The sequence below is a fragment of the Oncorhynchus tshawytscha genome, linkage group LG07 (genome assembly GCF_018296145.1).
Source record: "Oncorhynchus tshawytscha isolate Ot180627B linkage group LG07, Otsh_v2.0, whole genome shotgun sequence".
Lineage (NCBI taxonomy): Eukaryota > Metazoa > Chordata > Actinopteri > Salmoniformes > Salmonidae > Oncorhynchus > Oncorhynchus tshawytscha.
This window is the reverse complement of record NC_056435.1, coordinates 61,319,968-61,344,464: the sequence shown is the minus strand read 5'-3', so window position 1 is coordinate 61,344,464 and position 24,497 is coordinate 61,319,968. Positions and strand designations below refer to the sequence as shown.

At 42.4% G+C, this 24,497-nt stretch overlaps 1 protein-coding gene across 1 annotated transcript; it reads right to left on the bottom strand.

Annotated features, from left to right (window-relative positions):
* Positions 1-665: 665 nt before the first annotated feature.
* Positions 666-23,542, bottom strand: LOC112246200 (thioredoxin reductase 1, cytoplasmic-like). The gene is made up of 16 exons (XM_024414495.2): positions 23,194-23,542; positions 22,711-22,771; positions 19,255-19,364; positions 18,118-18,225; positions 17,625-17,697; positions 17,272-17,394; positions 12,590-12,732; positions 11,979-12,094; positions 9,483-9,708; positions 8,901-8,993; positions 8,571-8,647; positions 6,978-7,134; positions 6,521-6,628; positions 5,910-6,005; positions 5,365-5,499; positions 666-2,013 (listed from the first exon to the last, which is right to left on the bottom strand). Exons 1-16 carry the CDS (start codon positions 23,308-23,310, stop codon positions 1,951-1,953), a joined length of 1,806 nt encoding a protein of 601 aa, XP_024270263.1. The 5' UTR covers positions 23,311-23,542; the 3' UTR covers positions 666-1,950.
* Positions 23,543-24,497: the final 955 nt, after the last annotated feature.

The window sequence follows — 24,497 nt, the reverse complement described above, 5'->3', positions numbered from 1 at the left end:
ATCCTTGTCTGATATATAGGGAAATGAATGGGAGCCCACTTCAACGTGGTTTGATCGACTGTGGACGACGAATGAAGAGGATTAAAATAATCTCATCACTATGAAAACCACACACCCACTTTGTACTGAAAAACAGTTCTCAGCAAACAGAATATTGGTTTTCCTAAAGATATACCTAAGTTCAAATGTTTCAATATAATATAATTTCTGAAATGTACAAGTTCAAGAATACAAGTTGAAGGACAATTGGGACAATATACAAATTTCCCCCTCCCAATGGTTTATGATATGCAAGTAATGAAATGCTGATATAGTCTAGTCACAGATCTGTTTGTGCCAGGACAGTGGAAGCCACATTGCTGGTCCTTTCCAGTAAGGAGGAAACTCCATAGCACACTGATAAGACTTTTTACACACCCGATTCCCGGTTATGAACTCTGATCTTATCTCAGGAAACTAAGGTTGCTAAGGAACGCCCAAACACCCGATATTTCCTTAGGTACTTTCCTGTAAACCGGACATGCTCTTCTTGCATGCACAGGATTACCCCATCAACCACTAAACCCACTAGGCAACCACACGGAACAGGTCGTTTCATGATGGAAGCTAAAATAAAAGTAACATCTTAAATTTCACTGACACAAACAAAAGAGTCAAGACGATAGTTTGCATGTTGACATTGTCTTTCAAGACTTTAATAAAAGTGATCTAGAAAAACAGTGATACCAGTGAAGCAGTCATTTATTCATTTTGACCGGTGTCACTGCTCAACAGTAGGCAGAAAATAACTCTTAAATACTGTCCTCTACCAGATTGGATACATATTACATACACAACGCAGAGGCAAACAAAACAGCAAGATCAAACCGATACAAAAGAAGCATTTATTTCATTATCCACTGAAAACTTTTAAAGTGTGTGTGTCAAATATATACAATAAATCACTACAATTCATGTTTTATGTATTCAGTCATTGGAATTACTAACAGTGTTTTCTGAAGCAGGACAGAGATCTGAATGATGGTTCAGAGGTTCTTTCTTTTGACTTCTCCTACATGCACCTTTTTGGTTAACGGTTTGGTAGAAGTTGGAACTGGGAGTTGCCTTTAAATCTAAAGTCGACGATCCCGATGTGGAGAAACGGCAAGTTCGACACCATGAGAAATACTGATATTTTAAAAATCCATTGCCCCACATTAAACTTGATTTCAATTGTCCATTTCTGAGATATCGGACAATATACACTTCTGATGAGAAATAATGCCTGGAATGTTGATGGCTTGCCAGAGAAGAAAATAAACACATCTTAGTAGTGAACTTCCACCGAGTAAAAATGATCAGGCATTTCCACCACACTGGATCAGAGAATTATTGTATCCATTCAGCTGTTAACATACTACAGGAGTCATTATACGCAAGTGTGTGTAGATGTGTATATGTGTGTGCGGGTGTTTAAGTTTGGACGAAGGGTTCGGTTCACCCCTGGTGTCTTTGGACAGAGGGACATCAGTTCTAGCCCACCACAGAGATTGGGTTAAGGGCCAGCACATCAAACAGCACTCATCCATCCCTAGAGGGGTGGTGCACCTCTGAGGAAGACACACACAGGGTGCATTGTGAAAGCAGCAGAGTAACCCCGCTATCTAGCAGGCTGTCCCTTAGATAGTTAATCACCTCATATTATGTCTTTTATGTCCACACTACAGGCCCCCTCAGAGCATTTATTGGCTCAATCTTTCAGACAGTATTATACTGACCCACTGTTTCCCCACCCTTATTCCCAAATGTGTGGTTTCATCCATTCAGACTCCCTCCCCACCTTATTGGTTTTTCCTGAGAAGAGATTGGTCTTGGGTATAGAATTTGAGGGGGCCAGGTTGGCGCAGAGCTACGAGGTGAGAGATCTAAGATGGAGAACAGGACAGCCCGTTAAACAAGCAGGGTTTAACCTCAGCAGCCCGTCTGGGTGATGTCACCGCCTGAGCTCTTGGTCACCTCCATGGTGGTGAAGATCTAGAAGAAAAGAAGAAGCAGAACTTGTTATCAGTATAAAAGACACCTGTCCACAACCTCAAACAGTCACACTCCAAACTCCACTATGGCCAAGACCAAAGAGCTGTCAAAGGACACCAGAAACAAAAATTGTAGACCTGCACCAGGCTGGGAAGACTGAATCTGCAATAGGTAAGCAGCTTGGTTTGAAGAAATCAACTGTGGGAGCAATTATTAGGAAATGGAAGACATACAAGACCACTGATAATCTCCCTCGATCTGGGGCTTCACGCAAGATCTCACCCCGTGGGGTTAAAATGATCACAAGAACAGTGAGCAAAAATCCCAGAACCACACGGGGGGACCTAGTGAATGACCTGCAGAGAGCTGGGACCAAAGTAACAAAGCCTACCATCAGTAACACACTACGCCGCCAGGGACTCAAATCCTGCAGTGCCAGACGTGTCCCCCTGCTTAAGCCAGTACATGTCCAGGCCCGTCTGAAGTTTGCTAGAGAGCATGTGGATGATCCAGAAGAAGATTGGGAGAATGTCATATGGTCAGATGAAACCAAAATATAAAACTTTTTGGTAAAAACTCAACTCGTCGTGTTTGGAGGGCAAAGAATACTGAGTTGCATCCAAAGAACACCATACCTACTGTGAAGCATGGGGGTGGAAACATCATGCTTTGGGGCTGTTTTTCTGCAAAGGGTCCAGGATGACTGATCCGTTGTGGACAGGTGTCTTTTATACGGATAACAAGTTCAAACAGGTCAAATCAAATCAAATGTATTTATATAGCCCTTCGTACATCAGCTGATATGTCAAAGTGCTGTACAGAAACCCAGCCTAAAACCCCAAACAGCAAGCAATGCAGGTGTAGAAGCACGGTGGCTAGGAAAAACTCCCTAGAAAGGCCAAAACCTAGGAAGAAACCTAGAGAGGAACCAGGCTATGTGGGGTGGGCAGTCCTCTTCTGGCTGTGCCGGGTGGAGATTATAACAGAACATGGCCAAGATGTTCAAATGTTCATAAATGACCAGCATGGTCGTATAATAATAAGGCAGAACAGTTGAAACTGGAGCAGCAGCACGGTCAGATGGACTGGGGACAGCAAGGAGTCATCATGTCAGGTAGGTGCCATTAATACAGGTAACGAGTAGAGGACAGAGGAGCCTCTTAAAGAAGAAGTTATAGGTCTGTGAGAGCCAGAAATCTTGCTTGTTTGTAGCTGACAGCCCAAATACTTATTTTCCACCATAATTTGCAAATTAATTCATTAACAATCCTACAATGTGATTTTCTGGAGAAATTTTTTTTTTCTCATTTTGTCTGTCATAGTTGAAGTGTACCTATGATGAAAATTACAGGCCTCTCTCGTCTTTTTAAGTGAGAACTTGCACAATTGGTGGCTGACTAAATACTTTTTTGCCCCACTGTATGTATGCATGCATGCATGTATGTATGTATATACATTTTGTTATTGAAAAAAAAAGTACTAAAAGATTAAACGGACTTTGGCCAAGAAATCTGTGAAATAAGTTTAGAGGGTGTAACACAATGCAATGTAATATTATGAATCTAAAATGCATGTTGTTAACCCTGGGAAACATGGGCCTGGGGGCTCACTGGGTTAACGGAGTATGAAACCACTTTTTTTGCACCATGGAGGGACTTATTATACCTGCCACTATATCTATATATACACACACACACTTAAAACAACACAATGTAACTCCAAGTCAATCACACTTCTGTGAAATCAAACTGTCCACTTAGGAAGCAACACTGATTGACAATAAATTTCACATGCTGTTGTGCAAATGGAATAGACAAAAATTATAGGCAATTAGCAAGACACCCCCAGTAAAGGAGTGGTTCTGCAGGTGGTGGCCACAGACCACTTCTCAGTTCCTATGCTTCCTGGCTGATGTTTTGGTCACTTTTGAATGCTGGCGGTGCTTTCACTCTAGTGGTAGCATGAGACGGAGTCTACAACCCACACAAGTGGCTCAGGTAGTGCAGCTCATCCAGGATGACACATCAATGCGAGCTGTGGCAAGAAGGTTTGCTGTGTCTGTCAGCGTAGTGTCCAGAGCATGGAGGCGCTACCAGGAGACAGGCCAGTACATCAGGAGACGTGGAGGAGGCCGTAGGAGGGCAACAACCCAGCAGCAGGACCGCTACCTCTGCCTTTGTGCAAAGAGGAGCAGGAGGAGCACTGCCAGAGCCCTGCAAAATGACCTCCAGCAGGCCACAAATGTGCATGTGTCTGTTCAAACGGTCAGAAACAGACTCCATGAGGGCAGTATGAGGGCCCGACGTCCACAGGTGGGGGTTGTGCTTACAGCCCAACACCGTGCAGGACGTTTGGCATTTGCCAGAGAACACCAAGACTGGCAAATTTGCCACTGGCGCCCTGTGCTCTTCACAGATGAAAGCAGGTTCACACTGAGCACATGTGACAGACGTGACAGAGTCTGGAGACGCCGTGGAGAATGTTCTGCTGCCTGCAACATCCTCCAGCATGACCAGTTTGGCGGTGGGTCAGTCATGGTGTGGGGTGGCATTTCTTTGGGGAGCCGCACAGCCCTCCATGTGCTCGCCAGAGGTAGCCTGGCTGCAATTAGGTACCGAAATGAGATCCTCAGACCCCTTGTGAGACCATATGCTTGTGCGGTTGGCCCTGGGTTCCTCCTAATGCAAGACAATGCTAGACCTCAGGTGGCTGGAGTGTTCCTGCAAGAGGAAGGCATTGATGCTATGGACTGGCCCGCCCTTTCCCCAGACCTGAATCCAATTGAGCACATCCGGGACATCATGTCTCGCAACATCCACCAACGCCACGTTGCACCAGACTGTCTAGGAGTTGGCAGATGCTTTAGTCCAGGTCTGGGAGGAGATCCCTCAGGAGACCATCCGCCACCTCATCAGGAGCATGCCCAGGCATTGTAGGGAGGTCATACAGGCACGTGGAGGCCACACACACACTACTGAGCCTCATTTTGACTTGTTTTAAGGACATTACATCAAAGTTGGATCAGCCTGTAGTGTAGTTTTCCACTGTAATTTTGAGTGTGACTCCAAATCCAGACCTCCATGGGTTGATAAATTTGATTTCCATTGATGATTTGTGTGATTTTGTTGTCAGCACATTCAACTATGTAAAGAAAAAAGTATTTAATAAGAATATTTCATTCATTCATATCTAGGATGTGTTATTTTAGTGTTCCCTTTATTTTTTGAGCACACACTTTTTTTTTTTTTGGGGTCTCAGTCGGTAGAGCATAGTGCTTGCAATGCCAATTGTAGTGAGGGGGGAGCAACTCAAATGAAATGCGGCCTGCAGCTGGTCTGTGATCAGTCTTACCTCAGCGCAGGTGGGGTGTATGCCAATGGTGTTGTCCAGCTGCTCTTTGGTCAGGCCACATTTCATGGCCACGCCGTAGCCCTGCGTTACCTCTCCCGCATTGGGCCCCAAGTAATGGAACCCGATCACACGGTCCTGCAGGGAGACAGAGAAGGGTGTTACAGGGTCTGATAGATCAAGTGTATCAGTAATGTACTATTTTGTTATGTTAGCCAGACCCTGCAGGGAGGAACTTGTGTTAGTCTTCAACATGTTGAATTTCACATACGTGTCAGCTATTCTAGAATAGCTTTCAGAAACAAGTGACAATGGGTTCGCATTGTCAGGGTGGCAGCCTTTTGTTCCCAGTTTTATTTATTTAACTAGGTAGGCCAGTTGAGAACAAGTTCTCATTTACAATGAGTGTCATTTGTCTGGCTCCCAGACATCCTCTGTTTTCAATGTGAGAAAGTCTGAACTCTATACGGCGAAATTGGAGACAATAATTGCTGTATCTATGAATTAAAACAGGTAGTCAGGTAAGTTTGGAAAGAGGGTGTTCTTACATTGTCCAATTTATTACAGATGATCTTTGAGTAGCACTTGTTGTTGTCTCTGTTGGGGACGGTGAACTCCAGAGGCCAGAAGAGACTGTGGTACACCTACACAGTTAACAAGGACATTAAATGCACATACCGTAATGGAAGAATAACATGCATTTTATTAAGAAGGGGAAAAAAAGTCTGTTAAGTATCAGTTAGAAAAGTTGAAAGAAATGGTAGAAATCATAAGTGAACACAGAACCAGAACTCTGGTTTTCCACTGTCTAATAGCTAGCCATTTTAGCTGGTGTGTCAAAGGCTTTGTTCCAGTGTCCACATTTAAACTGGTATGCTAGCTAAGGTGCATATGTGAGCAGAGCCAAAATGTCAGTTGATATCGGTCCAATATGTATTATTCAGTGCCAGTGGGCTGTGAGTGTGTGTGATGTGGCTGAAGTACCAATCAGGGCCTAAAACTAACTTTGGCTACCAGCCACTGTGGCAGGTAGATATATATTTTTTTAATCTACCAGTCACTCAAGAGTATTTTAACCTGCCAAGGGTGTTCAGGGTGTTCATTTTTGGCCAGGTTACCACTAGGCTGGAAGTGGAGCATGTGTTGCGTCAGTAGCTACCTCCAGGTTGTCTTGGCCGTACAGCTCCATAGCTTTCTCCTCAGACAGCCCACAGGCGCCATACTCCAAAGGGGTGAACACCGTGGTGGGAACATTCACGTAGTCACACTGCACACAAAATTCAACCGCAATTAATAACAATTTACTGTCTGTACCAGGTGGTGTCACATCAGAGGTTCACCAGGCAAAATAACCTACTGTATGATAGAAGCTAGGGAAAATCTGTACATGGTTTCTTCTAGTTTACACATTTTAGGTGGGGCGCAAAGACCCCACCACATAACACCAACGAGGGCCAACATCCATATTTTCTTCTGAAAGAAACAAGCGAATCTCCTCAAAGCAGAGGCACAGAGATAGTACTGCCGGAGGGTCACACTGTCAATCTGCTATGGTCTAGCAATAGAAAATGGCAACTCCTAGGGGGTAAATTGAAGACCTGCTGTCTGACAGTTACCTTGAGCGAGGCGCCTGCGTACAGACGGCGTGCCAGCAGCTTGCCAGCCTGGATAGCCACGGGCGTCAGCTCCCACTTGCCCTCCAGGATGTCTCCGATGGCGTAGATGTGCGGCACGTTGGTCTGCTCCTCGTCGTTCACCGGGATCTTACCATTCCTGGGGAAGGCGGAGAAAGAGTTGAAGCTTAGCGAGGGGAACATGACTGGCGACTCCCATCTGACTAATTTTAGATCCCCATGTAAAGAGACATATATATATATTTTTTTTAAATAAAATAACAACAATCACCAAAATATATAACGAAACAGTCAGGGAGAATCTGAAATTCATTCAGATACTATAAGAACACGACAAACCATGGCAAATGTGTAGAATTGCATGAGGTTAACTTTAAAAATGCAAATGTTCTAAGCCCCATGGCCAAATGGGCTATGCCCACATCACGCCCACCACCTAAACCCCATTTTGATCCTAGAAAAACCGGTGTGCCATTGTATTTGCATAATCTGATATCTGACCATGCAAAACAACTCCGACCAGGTCTAGAGTGTGTTTGGACAGAATGTGTGTGTGCGTCTATACAAGAGAATACTATACCACAATGAACAACTTCTCAAGTCACATTAAAAACGAGTCATTTCTCTGTTATTCATTAGACATTTCGCTTTTGTCAATAATCCCTCCTACACGACACGTAGAGCAACCCCGTAAACGACACGTAGCGCAACCCCGGTGGCCCTTTAGCCGTGTGTCAGTCAGCCCCGTGTTAAAATGCAGCTAGGGTCCCAGTCACATGGCTGACTCAGAGGTACAGTCACTCCTAAACCTGGCGATTGCCTTATCCCTACGGCCTAAAGCACTTTATGGCATAACCAAACACCATGTTAGGAACATGAAAAACACATCATCCTCAATCCAGTTTACATGATTGTGAAGAAGCCCAAGGTTTTTAAGATACCGTTGTTTCCTAATGTCACAGCATTTTACATTTTAGTAATTTAGCAGACGCTCTTATCCAGTGACTTACCAGAGCAATTAGAGTTAAGTGCCTTGTTTATGGGCACAGACAGAGTTTCACCTAGTTGGCTCAGGGATTTGAACCAGTGACTTTTCGGTTAGTGGCCCAACGTTCTTAACTGCTAGGCTATTTGCCACCCAAGCACAAGGGAGTTCCTCTAATTGCAAAGCACAAAAACAAATTTGTATTATTTTTTTTTCTTTAGGGGGTGGATCAGCTTTAATATTGCATATAGATTGTGGCTTCTATCAATGTAATTGTATGCACCATTTCCAATTCCCATACATAGAAATTCAATACATTTTCCTATATTATTTTCCCCTAACACTACCACCCCTCCCCTAATGGGAGTAAACTAATGAAGCACAAAAATCCCAACATTGCCAGTTCTCTCTCTCACCCCCCCCCTTCCCCCCCTCTCTCAGGGGTGGCCATAGTGCTGAATCACCATGACTCGAGTCTTAAAGGTACAGGCACACACAGCACCTTGTCTACATCTCCTTGGTGACGGCTGCAAGAGCGAATCGGTGGATGAATGAACTAAGGGAGAGAAAATAAAATGAAGGAAACTTACTTGGGGTTGACTTTGACCCCGGCTTGATCCAGGCCGATCTTTCCTGTACAGGCGTCACGCCCCACGGCTATCAACACCTGAGTGAGGAGAAGGAAGTCACCTGGTTAACAGGACATTTCTCCAGCATGTCATTAAAACAAAGCAGGAATTATTCAATCTAACTGACTATTTTTTTATTTTTTTTAACAAATGCTCTAAGATGGACAACCATGCAGAGTTAATTCCTAATGCAACATGTTTAAGTAGTATATTTTCAGTCATAAGTGCTAGATTTACTTTGGGACTCCTAATCTATATCGGATATTGAGCATTACGGTGATGGCTACGTACAGTGTTGTACTCTCCCTCGATGGTCTCGTCTCCCTCCGTGCTCTTGGCTGTCACCTTCAGCCTCCCAGGAGTACCTGCCTCCAGCTCCTCCACCTAGCGTGTACACACACACACACACACACACACACCTTTCAATTTATTTTATATCCAGTTACAAAATGTCTTTAATGCTACAATGGCCAGGGCCGGGTGAACTGAAGGCATCTTTTTCTGAAAGAGCAAGTGGTTTTTCATTCAGTTTGCCCATACAGGCTAACAGCCATCAAAGTTAGACTTAAACTGATGACAACCCTTTAGATAGAGAGCAAAATATTACACAACTTCCCTGATGACAGAGCAATTTAGTACCAGTCATGTCCAAGCCATTACAGCTGAGGAAAGACAAGGTTCTTGTACACAGATCTGGGTTTAAACACAATTTTAAATTATTTTAAATACTAGCTGTATTTCATTGAGTTTACCTGTTGCAATGGAACCAATATCTACTACCCACCTGGCATTTCAGGTAGCCAAAAGCTAAACGAAAGATTTCAAAAAAGATTTTAATCCAGGTCTGGTAGTAGATAAGTCACGTTGACGCACCTTGACGGGGACATACTTCCGGAGGAACTTAACGCCATGCTCCTCCATGTGCTTGCCGGCACGATTGGCCATTTCCTGGTCGAAGCCCCTCAGGAGGATGGAGCGTACCATGACTGTCACATCCAGGCCCAGGCCCGCCAGAAAACCCCCGCACTCCAACGCCACGTAGGACGCCCCGATCACCAGGGTCTTGCCAGGGCAATGGGGCAGAGAGAACAGGTCGTCGCTGCGTAAAAAGGATGGACACACAAAGGAAGAGCAGCCAGAGTAGAGTGCACCTCCGTTAAAACCATAAAGCTCTTAGATCTATCCATGCCAAAATTCACCCATTCTTTCTGCAATAAGCATGTGAAATACTTGAATTTCAGATTGATTCACTAAACAAAGTTATCCTTAAAATGTCAACAGTTAATCTCCCAAACTATACACAGAAAGACTGGCTATGTAGTCTGAAATGAGCCGGGGTCTTTATGAGACCAGTAGATAAGTATGTAATCTGAGAATTTAGTTATTCAGTCACAATTAGGGCTGACCCCATTTAGTCAACTGGTCGATTGTTTGGTCGATAGGCTGTTGGTCGACCAAGATTTCTTTAGTCGAGCAGTAGCAAAAAAATAATAAAAGAATCATGGTGTATAAGACACCTGCCTGATTGGCATCTGTCTGAATGGACTAATCCATTGCGGAGGACATGGGGATGGCACAGTCCATCACTAAGACGCGCTATTGAAATTGTATATGTTATATTATGCAACACAAATCAATGATATTATTTTTTAACAAATGCGCCTTCTCCCACGTGGGAAAGCGGTCGCTGTCCACGGTTCTGAAACACATCAGTGCACTGTTGAATTGGCGCCATTTCCTAGACCATGTTCATATGTGCATAATAGCAAAGTTAACCAGCATATTGGTGTTGAAAAAAATGCGGTGGCGGAGACAGTGGAGTTAATTGACGAGAAAACATCCATTGCCTTTAATTGTCTAAGAAAAGTGAGAAGAGAGGAAACCAATTTAATTGGATCTATAAATCAATAGCCTAACTATTCAAATGTGCCTGGCTTTATAAATCATCCATATACATCTACAGAAATAAGCCACATCCTGATTCTGTTTGAGTGTTTGTTTAATAGCCTACTGATTCCGTGAGCACCATGCCTCACGCAACCACATCGGGAAAACACAGCAGCCTTGTATAACCACCATTGAGCTGTAGGCCTAAGAGCGCATCCTGTTTAGTCTTAATACTGTAACTTACTGAGGCCTAATATTTCAATACTTACAGTAGCCTAAATACTGTATCCATCAATCATTAATTTGTTCATGACATCACACAGTATGAATGATTCATGACTTGAAACGCAATCAAGTATTTTAGTTTTAAAATAAAGTGACCATTGAATAATTAGCGTAAACAATAAATAGGCCTAAACACTTAGTGTGGTTTACATTGTTCCAAACGATGAGAAAAACATGAACCTGTTTGGCAGAGACATAATATGCACACAGTGCTGGCTCCTTTCCTTTTCTTGATCTCAAGTATTTTCCACAATTAGTCAAATTTATTCCACACATCTAACTTCCTCTTTACCTCATGAGCAACCAGTAAACATTCCCCCGTTTCGAGTTTGTCACGTCCTCTCCATTTTGCTGTCACACGTTAGTGTTAAGGGTTTGTAATAACCAATTTATTGATGTAATTATGACATGCTATAGGTCAGGACCTATTGGTCACATACGCATACGTGTCACGTAAAGAGAGCAAGTGTTGAGGGAAAAGGGAAGGTTTTGCCTAAACAAATTTTGGTAACAAATTTTCAGTCAGAAATGGCTGTTCCGGAAGTGTGATCACGCTCTCTGCAGCCAATGTGAGTAAGATCTTTAAACAGGTCAACATTCACAAGGCCGCAGGGCCAGATGGATTACCAGGATGTAACGTTTGACCCAAGTTCAACAATTTAAAGGCAATGCTACCAAATACTAATGGAGTGTATGTAAAACTTCTGACCCACTGGGAATGTGATAAAGAATAAAAGCTGAAATAAATAATTCTCTCTACTATTATTCTGACATTTCACATTCTTAAAATAAAGTGGTGATCCTAACTGACCTAAGACAGGGAATTTTTACGAGGATTAAATGTGAGGAACTGTGAAATACTGAGTTTAAAGGTGTATGTAAACTTCCGACTTCAACTGTGTACACACACACACACTTTAACCTGTACAGTCTTGCTAGAGCTGGGTCATATTCACTAGGCTCCAAACGGAAGGACACATCCAAACAGGGAGGGATTACCTGATCTTGTCCAATTACAAATACTTGTTTTTCCATTTCTGTTGCAAAAGGTTTCGCCACAGTGTGCACTACTGAATACAACCCTGCAGTGTATTTGTCTCTATTGTGGTGATGAGGGCTTTCCCCTGGCTGGACGGCAGTCTAAATGGATTGTGGGTTAAATAATGCCTGCGGTGTGCTGTCAGGGAAGGGTCTCACCTGGTGATGCAGTACTCTTTGTCTCCGGGGATGCTCAGGTAACGCGGCCTCTCGCCTGTCGCCAGGATAAACTTTGCGGCCGTATGGAAGGTCTCCTTCCCTCGCTTGTTGGTCGCCTGGTAGGTGGAGTGGGTAAGTACGGTGTTAAACATTCACAGATTTATTTCTCTCGTACACACAAAATAATTTCCATTAAAATCAACACCTAGACTCATCTCATCTGTTGAGTGTGGTTAACAAGAATCAATGCGTCAAGTCAAGGTTGTGCAGTTTAGAACCTCCCATGGGAGATAATAGCTGCTTTACCAAGTGCTGTGAAGTGTGTTTGTACAGAGCCATTAAATATCTTTGGGATTTGTTTGATTAGGTTAAGCCAAGGAACTAACATGAAGCAAGTTACTATCCAGTTTCAGAATAGATCATGTGCTTTGCATCTAAAAAGTTCACATCCATTTTCATACCGAATTGACTGCCTTCTAAAATGGGTCAAATTGAAGGCAGTAACTTCAGTATGAGAATGGAAGAGTCAATTTCGTATGAAAATTAAAGGTAGTCAATTCATTAACAACTGTTGTCAAAGATCTGCTTGTAAACACAAAGGGCCGACCCACCTTGATTTTGTGCGACTCAATGAACTCAGCATAGGAGTTGATGTAGTTGACGTTCTTGTCGCGCAGCGCCACCCGGTAGCCCCAGTTCAACGAGCCAATGTAGTTGTTCACCGCAGACTTCATTGTCTCCCAGTTGTGCTTCACTAAGAACCAGATGAAAATTAAAGTCAACAATGACCACACAAACAAGTCTTAAGTTCTTTACTACCATTACTGAAAAAGCCACTGAAAATGTAACATTGACACTTCCGTAACCTTAAGTTACCACAGGCTCACGAAGAGGGCTTAAACAAGAATGTTTTTAAATCAAAAAGTGACTTATGCCTTCACATGTTTCATTCCTAGCACTGGCCGTGGCTCTGTTCCCAATATCCTTACTACTTTGGTTGTGTTGGGGAGAGATGGGCATTTGACTGTTCGAGTACTCACATTATAAAAATATTTTCCAGAGTACTCGGAACAGGGGGAGAAAAAATAAATCTACTTTAGAACAAAGGGAAGACCTGACTGGAAGAAAAAACATTTGGGAATTTATCTATGCCAACAGTACACAACAATGCCTAATTTATCATAACCATTAGAGATTACAAACCTTAATTGCCTCATACTGTATATTGAGTCAATAAAAAGGCAAGTGCCATTTTAAGATTCATTTACTGAAACCGTAATATCAACTGGTTATATATTATGGAACACAATCTTCAAAAAGGCAGTAAAAAGGCAGTGGCACTTCCTTGAAGACTATGGATAAGCAATGGCATAGCCTTGTTTTGTTAATTTAGCAGATAAGACACTCGTTTTCCGAGCCGTTATCACTGTCAAGACAAACCTATTACATAGCAACACAGGAGGTCGATGGCACCTTAATAGAGGACAGGCTTGTGGTGATGGCTGGAGCAGAATGGTATGAAATGGGTTTCATGCGTTTGATGCCATTTCATTACATCCTCCCCTCAGCAGCTGTTAATAGCAAAATACATTAAATATAGCAGAATAAAATAGAACTAAATATTTTTCCAAATGAAAAAGTTGCCAGAGCGAAGTAATGCGCGTCTGGAATAGTTCTTCTCAAAAGCTGATCATATGAAACGGGGCTTCGTTTGAGCGTTGAAATACATTTTTTTACACGGTTACAAAACAAAATCTGCTCTTCCTTTCCCTATATGCCTACAGACGTACAACGTAGTTTATTCTTCCTGTCTAAATGGATGAATAATTCCACATGGAACACTGCATGGTGATGAATTACAGCCACAACATGTTTGTTTGGTGAGTAGGACTAGGCTTAATGATTGAGGAAAATACACTTATCAAAATCATGTTTTTGCACATTTTCAGTGAGGAACCTGTTTAGGGGGTTATAGACCAGGCTAACCAATTCTAAAAATGACACTAGCAGTTTGCAAAGTAGCCTAAGCGGAAAATAAACAGGATGAAATTATTCCAAACTCCAACTCGTTGTTGGAAACTGTTGTTATTTGTCAAGGAATGTAGCTTGTGTATCCCACCAGCTAAAGGCATTTTTTTATGCCCACCATATTTAATAGGAATTTATTTCTGTAGGCCTAATGGGAGCTTGTGTGCAAACTCCGCATGCGTGTTGAGGGAGTGGTCCTTACGCAATTGAGGGAGTGAGAAGTGAACTGTGATGCTTGCCGTGGTTTCTTTTTTGTTGTGCCTGCAAATGCACATGTACAAATGGAACACTAGAGTCAAAGCAAATTAATTTTAGCTGTGTTTGAATACACACACACACTTAGTTAATTTTAGTATACTGTAAATGAATGGTATCCATTCAGTTGAGCGTACTAGCGCTTCCCCTGTCTACCAGAAGTTGATGCTGTTCCTATGCAACCTCTTGCTAGCATAGCAAATGACTAGCTAGACATTTTACGACTTTGGGTGTCTTATTAAAATCCAATCTGGAGTGCCAGAGTGCTCTCTGGGCGTTCGTAAATTGAGAGCGTTTCACTCTGCCAGGCAGTGTCACTGGACGCACCTCACAACGGCAGTCAAGCACCCAAGCTAACTACTTCAAGACACAAATTAGAAATTTTTACTTGCCCTAGCAGAGCTGGTTAGGCTGTTTTCAAGTTATCTAGAGCGGTGGTGACTAACTGTGCTGCTGGCAACAATTTAATTACGACTTTTTTTGCCAACGATAACTGACACCGGCCATATTCAACTGGTGTTGAGTGTTCGTAAATTCATCAGTTATTCTGTGCTCTGGCACACCCGGACGAGAGTGCTCTGAAATCGGAGTAGATACCCAGAGCGAATTTACGAACGCACACGAATGTCCATTGAGAACGCACGACTATACCACTAAACTAATAATGACGGGGATAATCAAGTCAATAAACATTGGGTAGTTAGATAGCGTATAGTTACAATTTTGGCAAGTTCGATGTAGGGTTGGGCGGTATATCATAAAATAAGGTATACCGGTATTGGTGCAGGGACCGGTTTGGGTTTTTAACTTTACCTTCTATTATTAGTATTTGAATGTTTGGTTTGTTAAATGTGATACGTCATGTGTAATGTACATTTTTATAGTTTACTTCGCTACTTGAGTCATCTCTCTCTCCGCACCACTTTCCACACAGATCTAGACAAGGAGCGCATTTGATGTTCAACCACGAGACACTTGCGTTCAGTCTGCATGGTCAATGCAGCACATGCAACAATGTTGACGATAACAATGCTGTTTTCACTTTGCTTCTTAATATAAATCCACTAGTGTTCTATAATGACACTATTAGTTTGTGTTTCTTACGTCAGCAAACAGCTAGTTTGTCTTTTCTTAGGACGTTGCCCTAAATCTTGTGAGACGCTAATTGTTAGCCTCGAATGCTAATAGCTAGCTAGCTAATAAAGAGTAAGAGCAAGCGTAGTTAGCTAATAGAGCTTGATAATACCAGTGATGTTATAGACCTAAATCAGAATGTTGTTTGTGCAACAGTATCTTCTAAATCAAAGAGGAACATGCAAAGCAAGAATTTGTTGCTACATGATGTAGCTAAGAGAAAACATGATAGGGTCCCCTAGGAAACACTTATCAAAACTTTAGTTCCTACCCTGTCACAATAACTTCTCCCTGGCATTTTAATTTGTTGTCATCTCAAACAACACTGTATTCAAAGTGCGCACTATTATATTCTAACCACAGAACAGTCATTCTATCTCCATGATTCCAACAGTTTTGCCCTAATTTGTCAAGTCAAATCGCAATTGCAACATTTGGTTAAAAATAAGTCCTAGATGATTTGCCCATATCGTGCAGCCCTACGTGGCAGTGTGGACATTCTCAATAGAGCAGTGGTGTAAAGTACTTTTAAGAAACTTTTTTTTTTTTGGGGGGTTATCTGTACTTTACTACATTCCTAAAGAAAATACTGGACCTTGTACCCCATACATTTTCTCTGACACCTAAAAGCACTCATTACATTTTGAATGCTTAGCAGGACAGGAAAATGGTACAATTCAAGCACTTGACCAGGGATGTTCTCTTGACATCTACTGCCTCTGATCTGGAGGACTCACGAAACACAAATGCTTTGTTTGTAAATGATGTGTTGGAGTGTGCCCCTGGCTATCTGTAAATTAAAAAAGAATAATACCACCTGTTTTGCTTAACATAAGGAATTTGAAATGATTTATACTTTCACTTTTGATACTAAAGTACATTTACATTTAAAACCAAATACTTTTAGACTTTTACTCAAGTAGTATTTAACTGGGTACTTTCACTTTTACTTGAATCATTTTCTATTAACGTATCATTACTTTAACTCAAGTACGACAATGGGGTACTTTTTCCACCACTGCAATTGAGTGCAAGAAATGCAGAAATGATAGATGTGCTGAAATTTGTTTTGGTTGAATTGAACAGTAGAAAACAATCATGAAGAAACACTCATTGAAATCACTTAGAATGTGTGTGTTGCCACCCTGGGATCACTAACTACTCATAAAGCAAATGTACAACTTTTATTATTCAAAAACTAAAAACAGTCAAATACCATCCAAATTTTAAAAAAATACCGTGATATTTTGGGAATATCGCCCAGCCCTAGTTCGATGTATTAGTAGCCAACTAATGTTAGGTAGCTAGATAACATACAGGTACATACTGCTGTTATGATATGCTGTACGGATTGTAAGAATAGCGTAGCTAAGAAATTGGTAACTTATTTGAAAAGTCATTATTTTATTACATTGCTCAACATTTTAACATTTGTAATAATTAGTTAAAGCAGTGGATATGCATCATCTCTCGTTGGACTTCGGCTGCATATTTTCCACCATTTAATTCAAATCTGAAAACGTTGTGACGCACAGAAATAGTGTCCACTGCTTGTATATTTGGTATTTTGGTGACTGTAGTACGATATCCGGGAACTTTTTCGCATACTGACTATATCCATACTATGACCAATAAGCATGCTATGTACTCAATTTGTTACAAATAGTACAGTTAGTATGAGTATTGGAACACAGCCGATGTATTCAAGCCACAAAGCACACTCCACCAAATAGTTTTACAGTACTTAAAATGTTTTTGTTATCGCTGGTTAGAGATGGAGTTTTGACATCCGTTCGAGCCCGTCCCTAGTGTTGGGCATGCATTCCAAGTGACTAAAATGGACGTTTGACCCAGACACCAACCCAATTGTTGTTACCTGTCTCCTCCGGCAACTCCCAGCCAAACTTGCGGGCGTCCTGTATGGAAGTCCCTAGCAGGGCTGTCTGGTGCATCAGCTTCTTGGGGATGCAGCCCACGTTCACGCATGTGCCGCCCAGGCCTGTCCCGAGCCAAAGAAACACAAAATCACACATTTGGAGATTTAATTTTCATCCACATTGACACATGCAGACATGTTGTTACTGATAACAGCAGAATTCTGCAAGCCATTTTGATTTGTGCTTCGGTGGGCCTGCAGCAGTGTCAGCAGTGTGCTGTAGGGGATATGTTTGACACGCGCGACAGAACTCTTCAATGTCTGAAGAGTGTGACACGTGAAGCTCTACACACCCCATGTGTTCCCTTTCGGCGTGGGCACCACATAGTCCAACACCATCACCTTCTTGCCCAGCAACGCTGCCTCCTATGCCAGGAGAAGCACAAAAGGTCAGACGGCCATTTAGACAACTTGATTAAGACAATCACTGGTCAACTAGCTCAGCTTTTATGCTTAGTTTTATTGCTGCGATAATGAGCCATCTGAAATCCTCCCCGTGGCTGTCTGAAAACATTACTAGCCATCGTGTTCTTGCTTCCTCCGTCCTAACTTCACCTCCAAGCTCTTTAGAGGAGGAACCTTGGGCCCTCTCCTCCAATGCGCTTTGAGAGGAATTGAGGAAACAAGGACAGAGGACACATGGCTTGTACAGCTAGAAACGTCCTCAGACCGAGCCAATGATGGACTGGACTTACAGCCTTCCTTCATGGGCCTCGATACTACACTAGAAAGGTGCAGGTCTGGAGGTAAGGTTGGTTTTGAAAGCGTTATCTGGGAGGCTCTCACCTTTGAGCATGCTAGCCCTCCTGAGCCGCCCCCGATGACTATGAGGTCATAGTCGTATACCTCATTCTCCCCGCACAGCAGCTGCTGCAGGACACCATCTTTGTGGGCCTGAGAAGAGGACGACAGGTGGTCAGACACGATGGCGAAAACAATATTAACCCAGCAATCTTAAAGGGCACAAACATTTTTCTGCTTCTGGTGGGAAATAGACAAGTGAAATACAGTAAGGATACCAGCATGCTAATTTATGGTCCCAAAATGGGTCTTCTTGTGAAGTGGGCATGTCTACGAGTGGCGAAAGGTAGCCTAGCGGTTAAGAACGTTGGGCCAGTAACCAAAAGGTCGCTGGTTAGAATCCTTGCGCAGACTAGGTGAAGAAAAAAAAAAATAGCTCGATGTGCCCTTGAGCAAGACACTTATCCAGAGCAACTTATAGGAGCGATTACGGTTAAGAGTGTCTGCTAAATGACTAAAATGTGAAAAAGGTATTCTACATTCAACAGCAATGCTGATACCATTCATGCCGGAGGGATATTCTCCGTGCCACATGACAGAAACAAACCTGCACTTGCTAGAAAACGGTAGGAGACAGAACACGTGGTGATATTGTCAGGATTATAATGTATCGGGAGAATGTTGCTGGCTTCAAGTGAAATATACACCATTGTGTCATGCTGTCAAAGTGCCAGCTTATGAAAAGCATGACCAGGCAAAAAAAAGGGTTTCATTAGCTAAATTGCAGCTCAGTGTAGAGGGAAGAGAACACTAGGTTTGGGTGTTCTTAAGTAGCCATTTTGATGTAAAAAGACAAATGTAGTGCATTTAGATGTAAATTGGCTTAACCATACTTGACCCAAATAGATCCACTCAACCCTTGTTTCTGGCAAACAGATAAAGACTCTTTCGTAATATTGCACCACAATTAAAGCCTGTGGTGGGCATAATTTACCACACGTTAAAATGCAAGGGGAACGTATGAATAACACAAAGATATCTTTGTTGCCAAAAACCTGAGATTTTAGCCTAAGTTTGACATACGCTTGAAACTCAAGACAGGATGAACCCAAGACTAAAAGTCAGTGGCACTTGCAAAACCACGAGTGAAATGAGAATGAAAGCTGCTGCGCCAATCCATACCTTCATTGTTTTGTCACAGCCACCGACGTGTGTCTTGTTGATGAAGACATTGGGGACAGTTTTCTGCCCGGTCATCTCAAGCAGCAGTTCTTGATAGTTTGATCCATCCTCTGGACACAACCATTAAGAGATGTTAGCAGAGTAGCAGCTACACGTACATGAAATTAATCATTCATCCTACTCTTCATGTCATATCGCTGACATGAACACTAGTCATATACATGACATACACCATCGACTTAAGTGCTGACAGCCTCTGCAGTCTATAATGTAAATGTACTTTGGTTCTGCAAACAAACAGAGCGTGTTTAAATAAATTGCATAATTCAGTACTGAAAAGATATTTTTTATGTATTTGCCAGAGCAGTAGTTATGTAATGCACAGTGTGTATTTATAACAGAACAGCTGTGACTGGTAAGAGATCAAATGGTAGTGGGGAGAACGAGAGAGCGACTCAGCACGTTTTGTGGTGGCCCGTAACGTTGACAGTGCATTCCGTGGTAAAACATAACATCTTCACTATGTAAAAACACTGTATATTTGCAGAAAAGGCACCCATTAGCCTCTTTTTACCTTTTGATCAACCGTCGACATTTAATAGCAGACAAAGCCATAAGGAAAAGCGCTCCGTACCACTTGCCGTGCAGTAGCAGAGAGAACAGTCTGACTAGGGTGGCTGGAGTATTTGACCATTTCTAGGGGCCTTCCTCTGACACCGCCTGGTATAGAGGTCCTGGATTGTAGGAGGCTTGGCCCCCATGATGGCCGGCCCAGTACATTTCATGAAGCTCCCAACGAACAGTTATTGTGCAGACGTTACTTCCAGAGGAATTTTGGAACTCGGTAGTGAGTGTTGCAACTGAGAACAAGCTATTTTTTTTATACGTGCTTCAGCACTCTGCTGTCCCATTCTGTGAGCTTGTGTGGCTGAGCCATTCTACTGCCATAGTTGGTCTACGGAGATTGTGTGTTCGACGTTAGACCAACACTGGCAATAGAATGGCCTTACTGAAGAGCTCTGTGACTTTCAACGTGGCACCGTCATAGGATGCCACCTTTCCATCAAGTCAATTTGTGAACTTTCTGCCCTGCCACGGTCAACTGTAAGTGCGGTTATTGTGAAGTCAAAACATCTAGGAGCAACAACGGCTCAGCCGCGAATTGGTAGGCCACACAAGCTCACAGAATGGGACAGCAGAGTGCTGAAGCACGTATAATTTTTTTTTTGCTTTTTCTCAGTTGCAACACTCACTACCGAGTTCCAAAATTCCTCTGGAAGCAACATCCACACAATAACAGTTCGTCTGGAGCTTCATAAAATGGGGTTCCATGGCCGTGCAGCCACACACAAGCCTAAGATCACTATGCGCAATGCCAAGCGTCGGTTGGAGTGGTGTAAAGCTCCCCACCATTGGATTAGTGGAAACGCATTCAAGTGATGAATCACGCTTCACCATCTGGCAGTCTGACGGACGAATGCATAGTGCCAATTGTAATGTTTGGTGTAGAAGGAATAGTGATCTGGCGCGGTTTTTCATGGTTTGGCAAGGCCCCTTTGTTCCATTGAAGGGAAATCTTAACTCTACAGCATATAATGATATTCTAGACAATTCTGTGCTTTAAACTTTATGCCAACATTTTGGGGAAGGCCCTTTCCTGTTTCAGCATGACAATGGTTGGTTTGTTGAGATCAGTGTGGAATAACTTGACTGGGCCTGCACAGAGCCGAACTCAACCCTATCAAACACCTTTGGGATGAATTGTGACACCGACTGCGAGCCAGGCCTAATCACCCAACATCAGTGCCCAACCTCACTAATGCCCGTGGCTGAATGGAAGTCCCCGCAGCAATGTTCCAAGTAACATCTAGTGGAAAATCCTTCGCAGAAGAGTGGAGGCTGTTATAGCAACAAAGGTGGGACCAACTCCATATTAATGCACATGATTTTGGAATGAGGTGTTTGACAAGCAGGTGTCTACATACTTTTGGTCATGTAGTGTACATGTACTGCAAATGTTTGTATGTTCGTTGATGAAACGTTGATCCTTAAGAGTACTCAAGACCTTTGGAACTTCGATTGAAGGCAATTTGGCAATTCAATGATATCCCAAAATGTTTGTGTGTGTATATAACATCACTGTTATTAAAACGTAACGTAGCAAGCGTAGAAAGATGAGACTATGAGGATTTGAAAAAAAGTCACATGAAAAGGTATGTGCTCTGCTCTGTTTCCTGCGCAGGCTGCACATACTTCATCAATCTCTCATTCACAATTTGACAAGCACTCGATAATATTCTCAATGTAATCTGGTCTTTACATATAGCTTACTAAACATGATGTGTGGAATATTTTGTATTCATCCTTAACCTGCACTGGAATAGTGAATGGAGGTTGTGTTTGGTTACGTTTGTAATATGCCAGGTAGGCGACACTGGATTTATGTGCTTAATATAGCAGCACGAGAAAGCTGGGATCCTTTTATAAATAGCGGCCAGTCAAAACTCAGTTTTCACACGCGACTGCGTGGGCTTATGAGAACACATTCCCTAGGTTCTGTAGGTTATGGGCTCTTCAACCCTGTTCCAGGGGTCCCATCCCTATAGGCTACACTTCAAGTTATTTGGCCACTTTAGTTGTGATGCAAACCTTATCAAAACATATATGCCTATGGGCTAGGCTACAAGATGCATGCAACAATGATTTGAAAAGTAAAAATAAAGAAATAAAATGCATGTGCCATTTCTTGACGACACACACTGGGCATCATTCACAAGTGATAATATTCTCACCCAGCTGGTGAGAGGGGGGCAACAACCCTTATGCACTTGAATAGCGAATAGTGTACACTTCTCCTGTGTTTCATTTTCATGCCAGCCAGGTAGATTACTCCGGTTGTAAAGCGAAGCAATGTGCTTAATATTAGGAAAGTTTTGACAAATAATAGGCCTGGCCTATAGAAAGCTGATGGGCTCTTCCACTTTTTAATAGAGCCATCAAAACGATGTCTTCATGCAACTGCATAGCCTATAGAAATGTTTCACAACAGGGTCTTATAGGAACACTTATTTCATTCCATGCATCAACCAGCTATGTAGAGCTGGCTCTCCCTGCGCAACAGCTGATCATCCTATTCCACTCAAACTCTAAATGCCAGGGCTCTCATGAAGTGTTTGATTTTCGATTTCATTTGCATTGATGTCAGCGTGATTAGAGGGACAATAGAGCGCGGAGTACAAGGCAAGTTTGGCAGGCAACTAATGACCATCTGAGCGCAGTTTTGGAGAAGCCTAGTTACCGTGACTTTACTGCCGGTAACACAGTCACCCCAGACCTAGTTGGTACAATTGTGATCATACCAATCAATGACAACTACATGTGGCGTGACAGGCATAAATTGAGACTATACAGTGCAGAGTACACCCGTATTCCAAGACAGAAGCTTGACATCCTTACCAATTAAATCCAACTCCACCACATTGCAGTTCACGTTCAGCTCCTTGAACAGATCCTTTACCTGGAAAGAAAAACAGATATGCTGCTTGAACCCCGTCTTTCTGTCTTCGCGGGATTATCCATGGGCTATTACTAGCGATATACCTCGCTAGCCAGCGTGGTAGTCATCCAGCTAGCTTTAGGTACACACAACGGGGAGATGAGTGGTGCCTCAATCAATACATGGTTATAACGGAAAGCTAAAACACTTGTTAGTAGCAAAAAAGTTTAAGTTTTCTAACGTTAGCCCAAGGTAACTACCTAGCTATGGACCCGAGGACAATCTTCCCTAGACCCGACTAGTATCCTAACAGGTCCGGGTCTATACCCGATTGGGTGGACCCGTGAAGAACTCTACTTGCGGGAGAAATAATTAAGACAAAAGCTAGCTAGCCAGCCAGCTAGTTAGTTAAGACAAAAAGTAAACGCATATGTTGGACTTACCTTCACACAAAATGGACAGTTGCTTTTACTGAATACCAACACTTGATTAGAATCAATAAGCTCCTGTATCCGAGATTTTAGTTCATTCCTCCCGGTGTCATTTTCGATGGGAGGCATTTTCGGACTATTTCTGTCTGACTTGCCTCTTGGCAGCTTCAATTTGTGTCTAACAATGGAAGAGAGGAGCGAAACTCCCTCCAACTGGTTGTCCTTGCGAATCACAGATAAAGACAAACTAGCTAGCTTCCTGGACCACTTGAGGTATGATATGGACTACAATTCCAACGGGACAACTTTTGTCCTCATGTCATTTCAGCGCCCGCCCAGTACATCAACACAGCGAAAAGTCGTGCGTATTTTAGGGCCTGCCTGCAGCCACGCATGTCTAAACCACGCCTATTTCTGCTAATAGTTTTCTTAAAATAAAATCCGATTTTAAACCTAACCTTAACCACACTGCTAACCTTAAATGAAGACAACAACAACAACAAAAAATAGTTGTCATGAATTTTTAAGATATAGGCAATTGACTTTGTGGCTGTGGTATCTAGTGAACACCCTGTGTGCTTGTGCGTGCGTAAAGATCAGTGTTTGCTTTCCTAAATAAATACCAACACTTGTTTCAAACCTTATTCTGAAGAAATGTATTTATATGTGATCCAACCACATTATAACATGAAACTGATGAAGCAGTGAAATTTATATCGATAATGCATGTAATATTATCGTACATTACGAATTCATAATATTATTGGAGGACCAACAGGCAATATTTTCAGACAGCTAAAACATTACATTCGCCGGTTTTCTGGAGGTCCTAAACCCCGGTATTTTGGTCATGTCTAGACGTAATCCCGTTTGTGTCGTCAAAGGTAGATTTTTGGAGGGCAATTTAGCCAACCCTAACCTTTTTCCTAACCTTAACCCTTACCTAACCCTAATCTTAATCTTTTTAAATGTCAACTTCAATGGAGGGTAGGGACGTCCCAAGGATTCTGGATAGCAAGGGAAAATACTTGATAGCTACATGCAATATTATTGAGGGGGAGAGCACAAAAAAATACATAAATATGTATATGCATCGTTCTATGTACTACATCTGTTTACACATGTATGTATTACTCAGTATAAGGATTTTTTTTTAAGTCTTAGACCATAAACTTAAATTCTCTGGATCTGTACTTTTTTAGGCTACATTATTTATTTGATATATGGTCGATATAATCCATTGCAATAAGGAAGAATAACTCAGACCCAATGTTTTGGCTCATAGCACCGTCTGCTGGAAAACAAGTGTACATCAC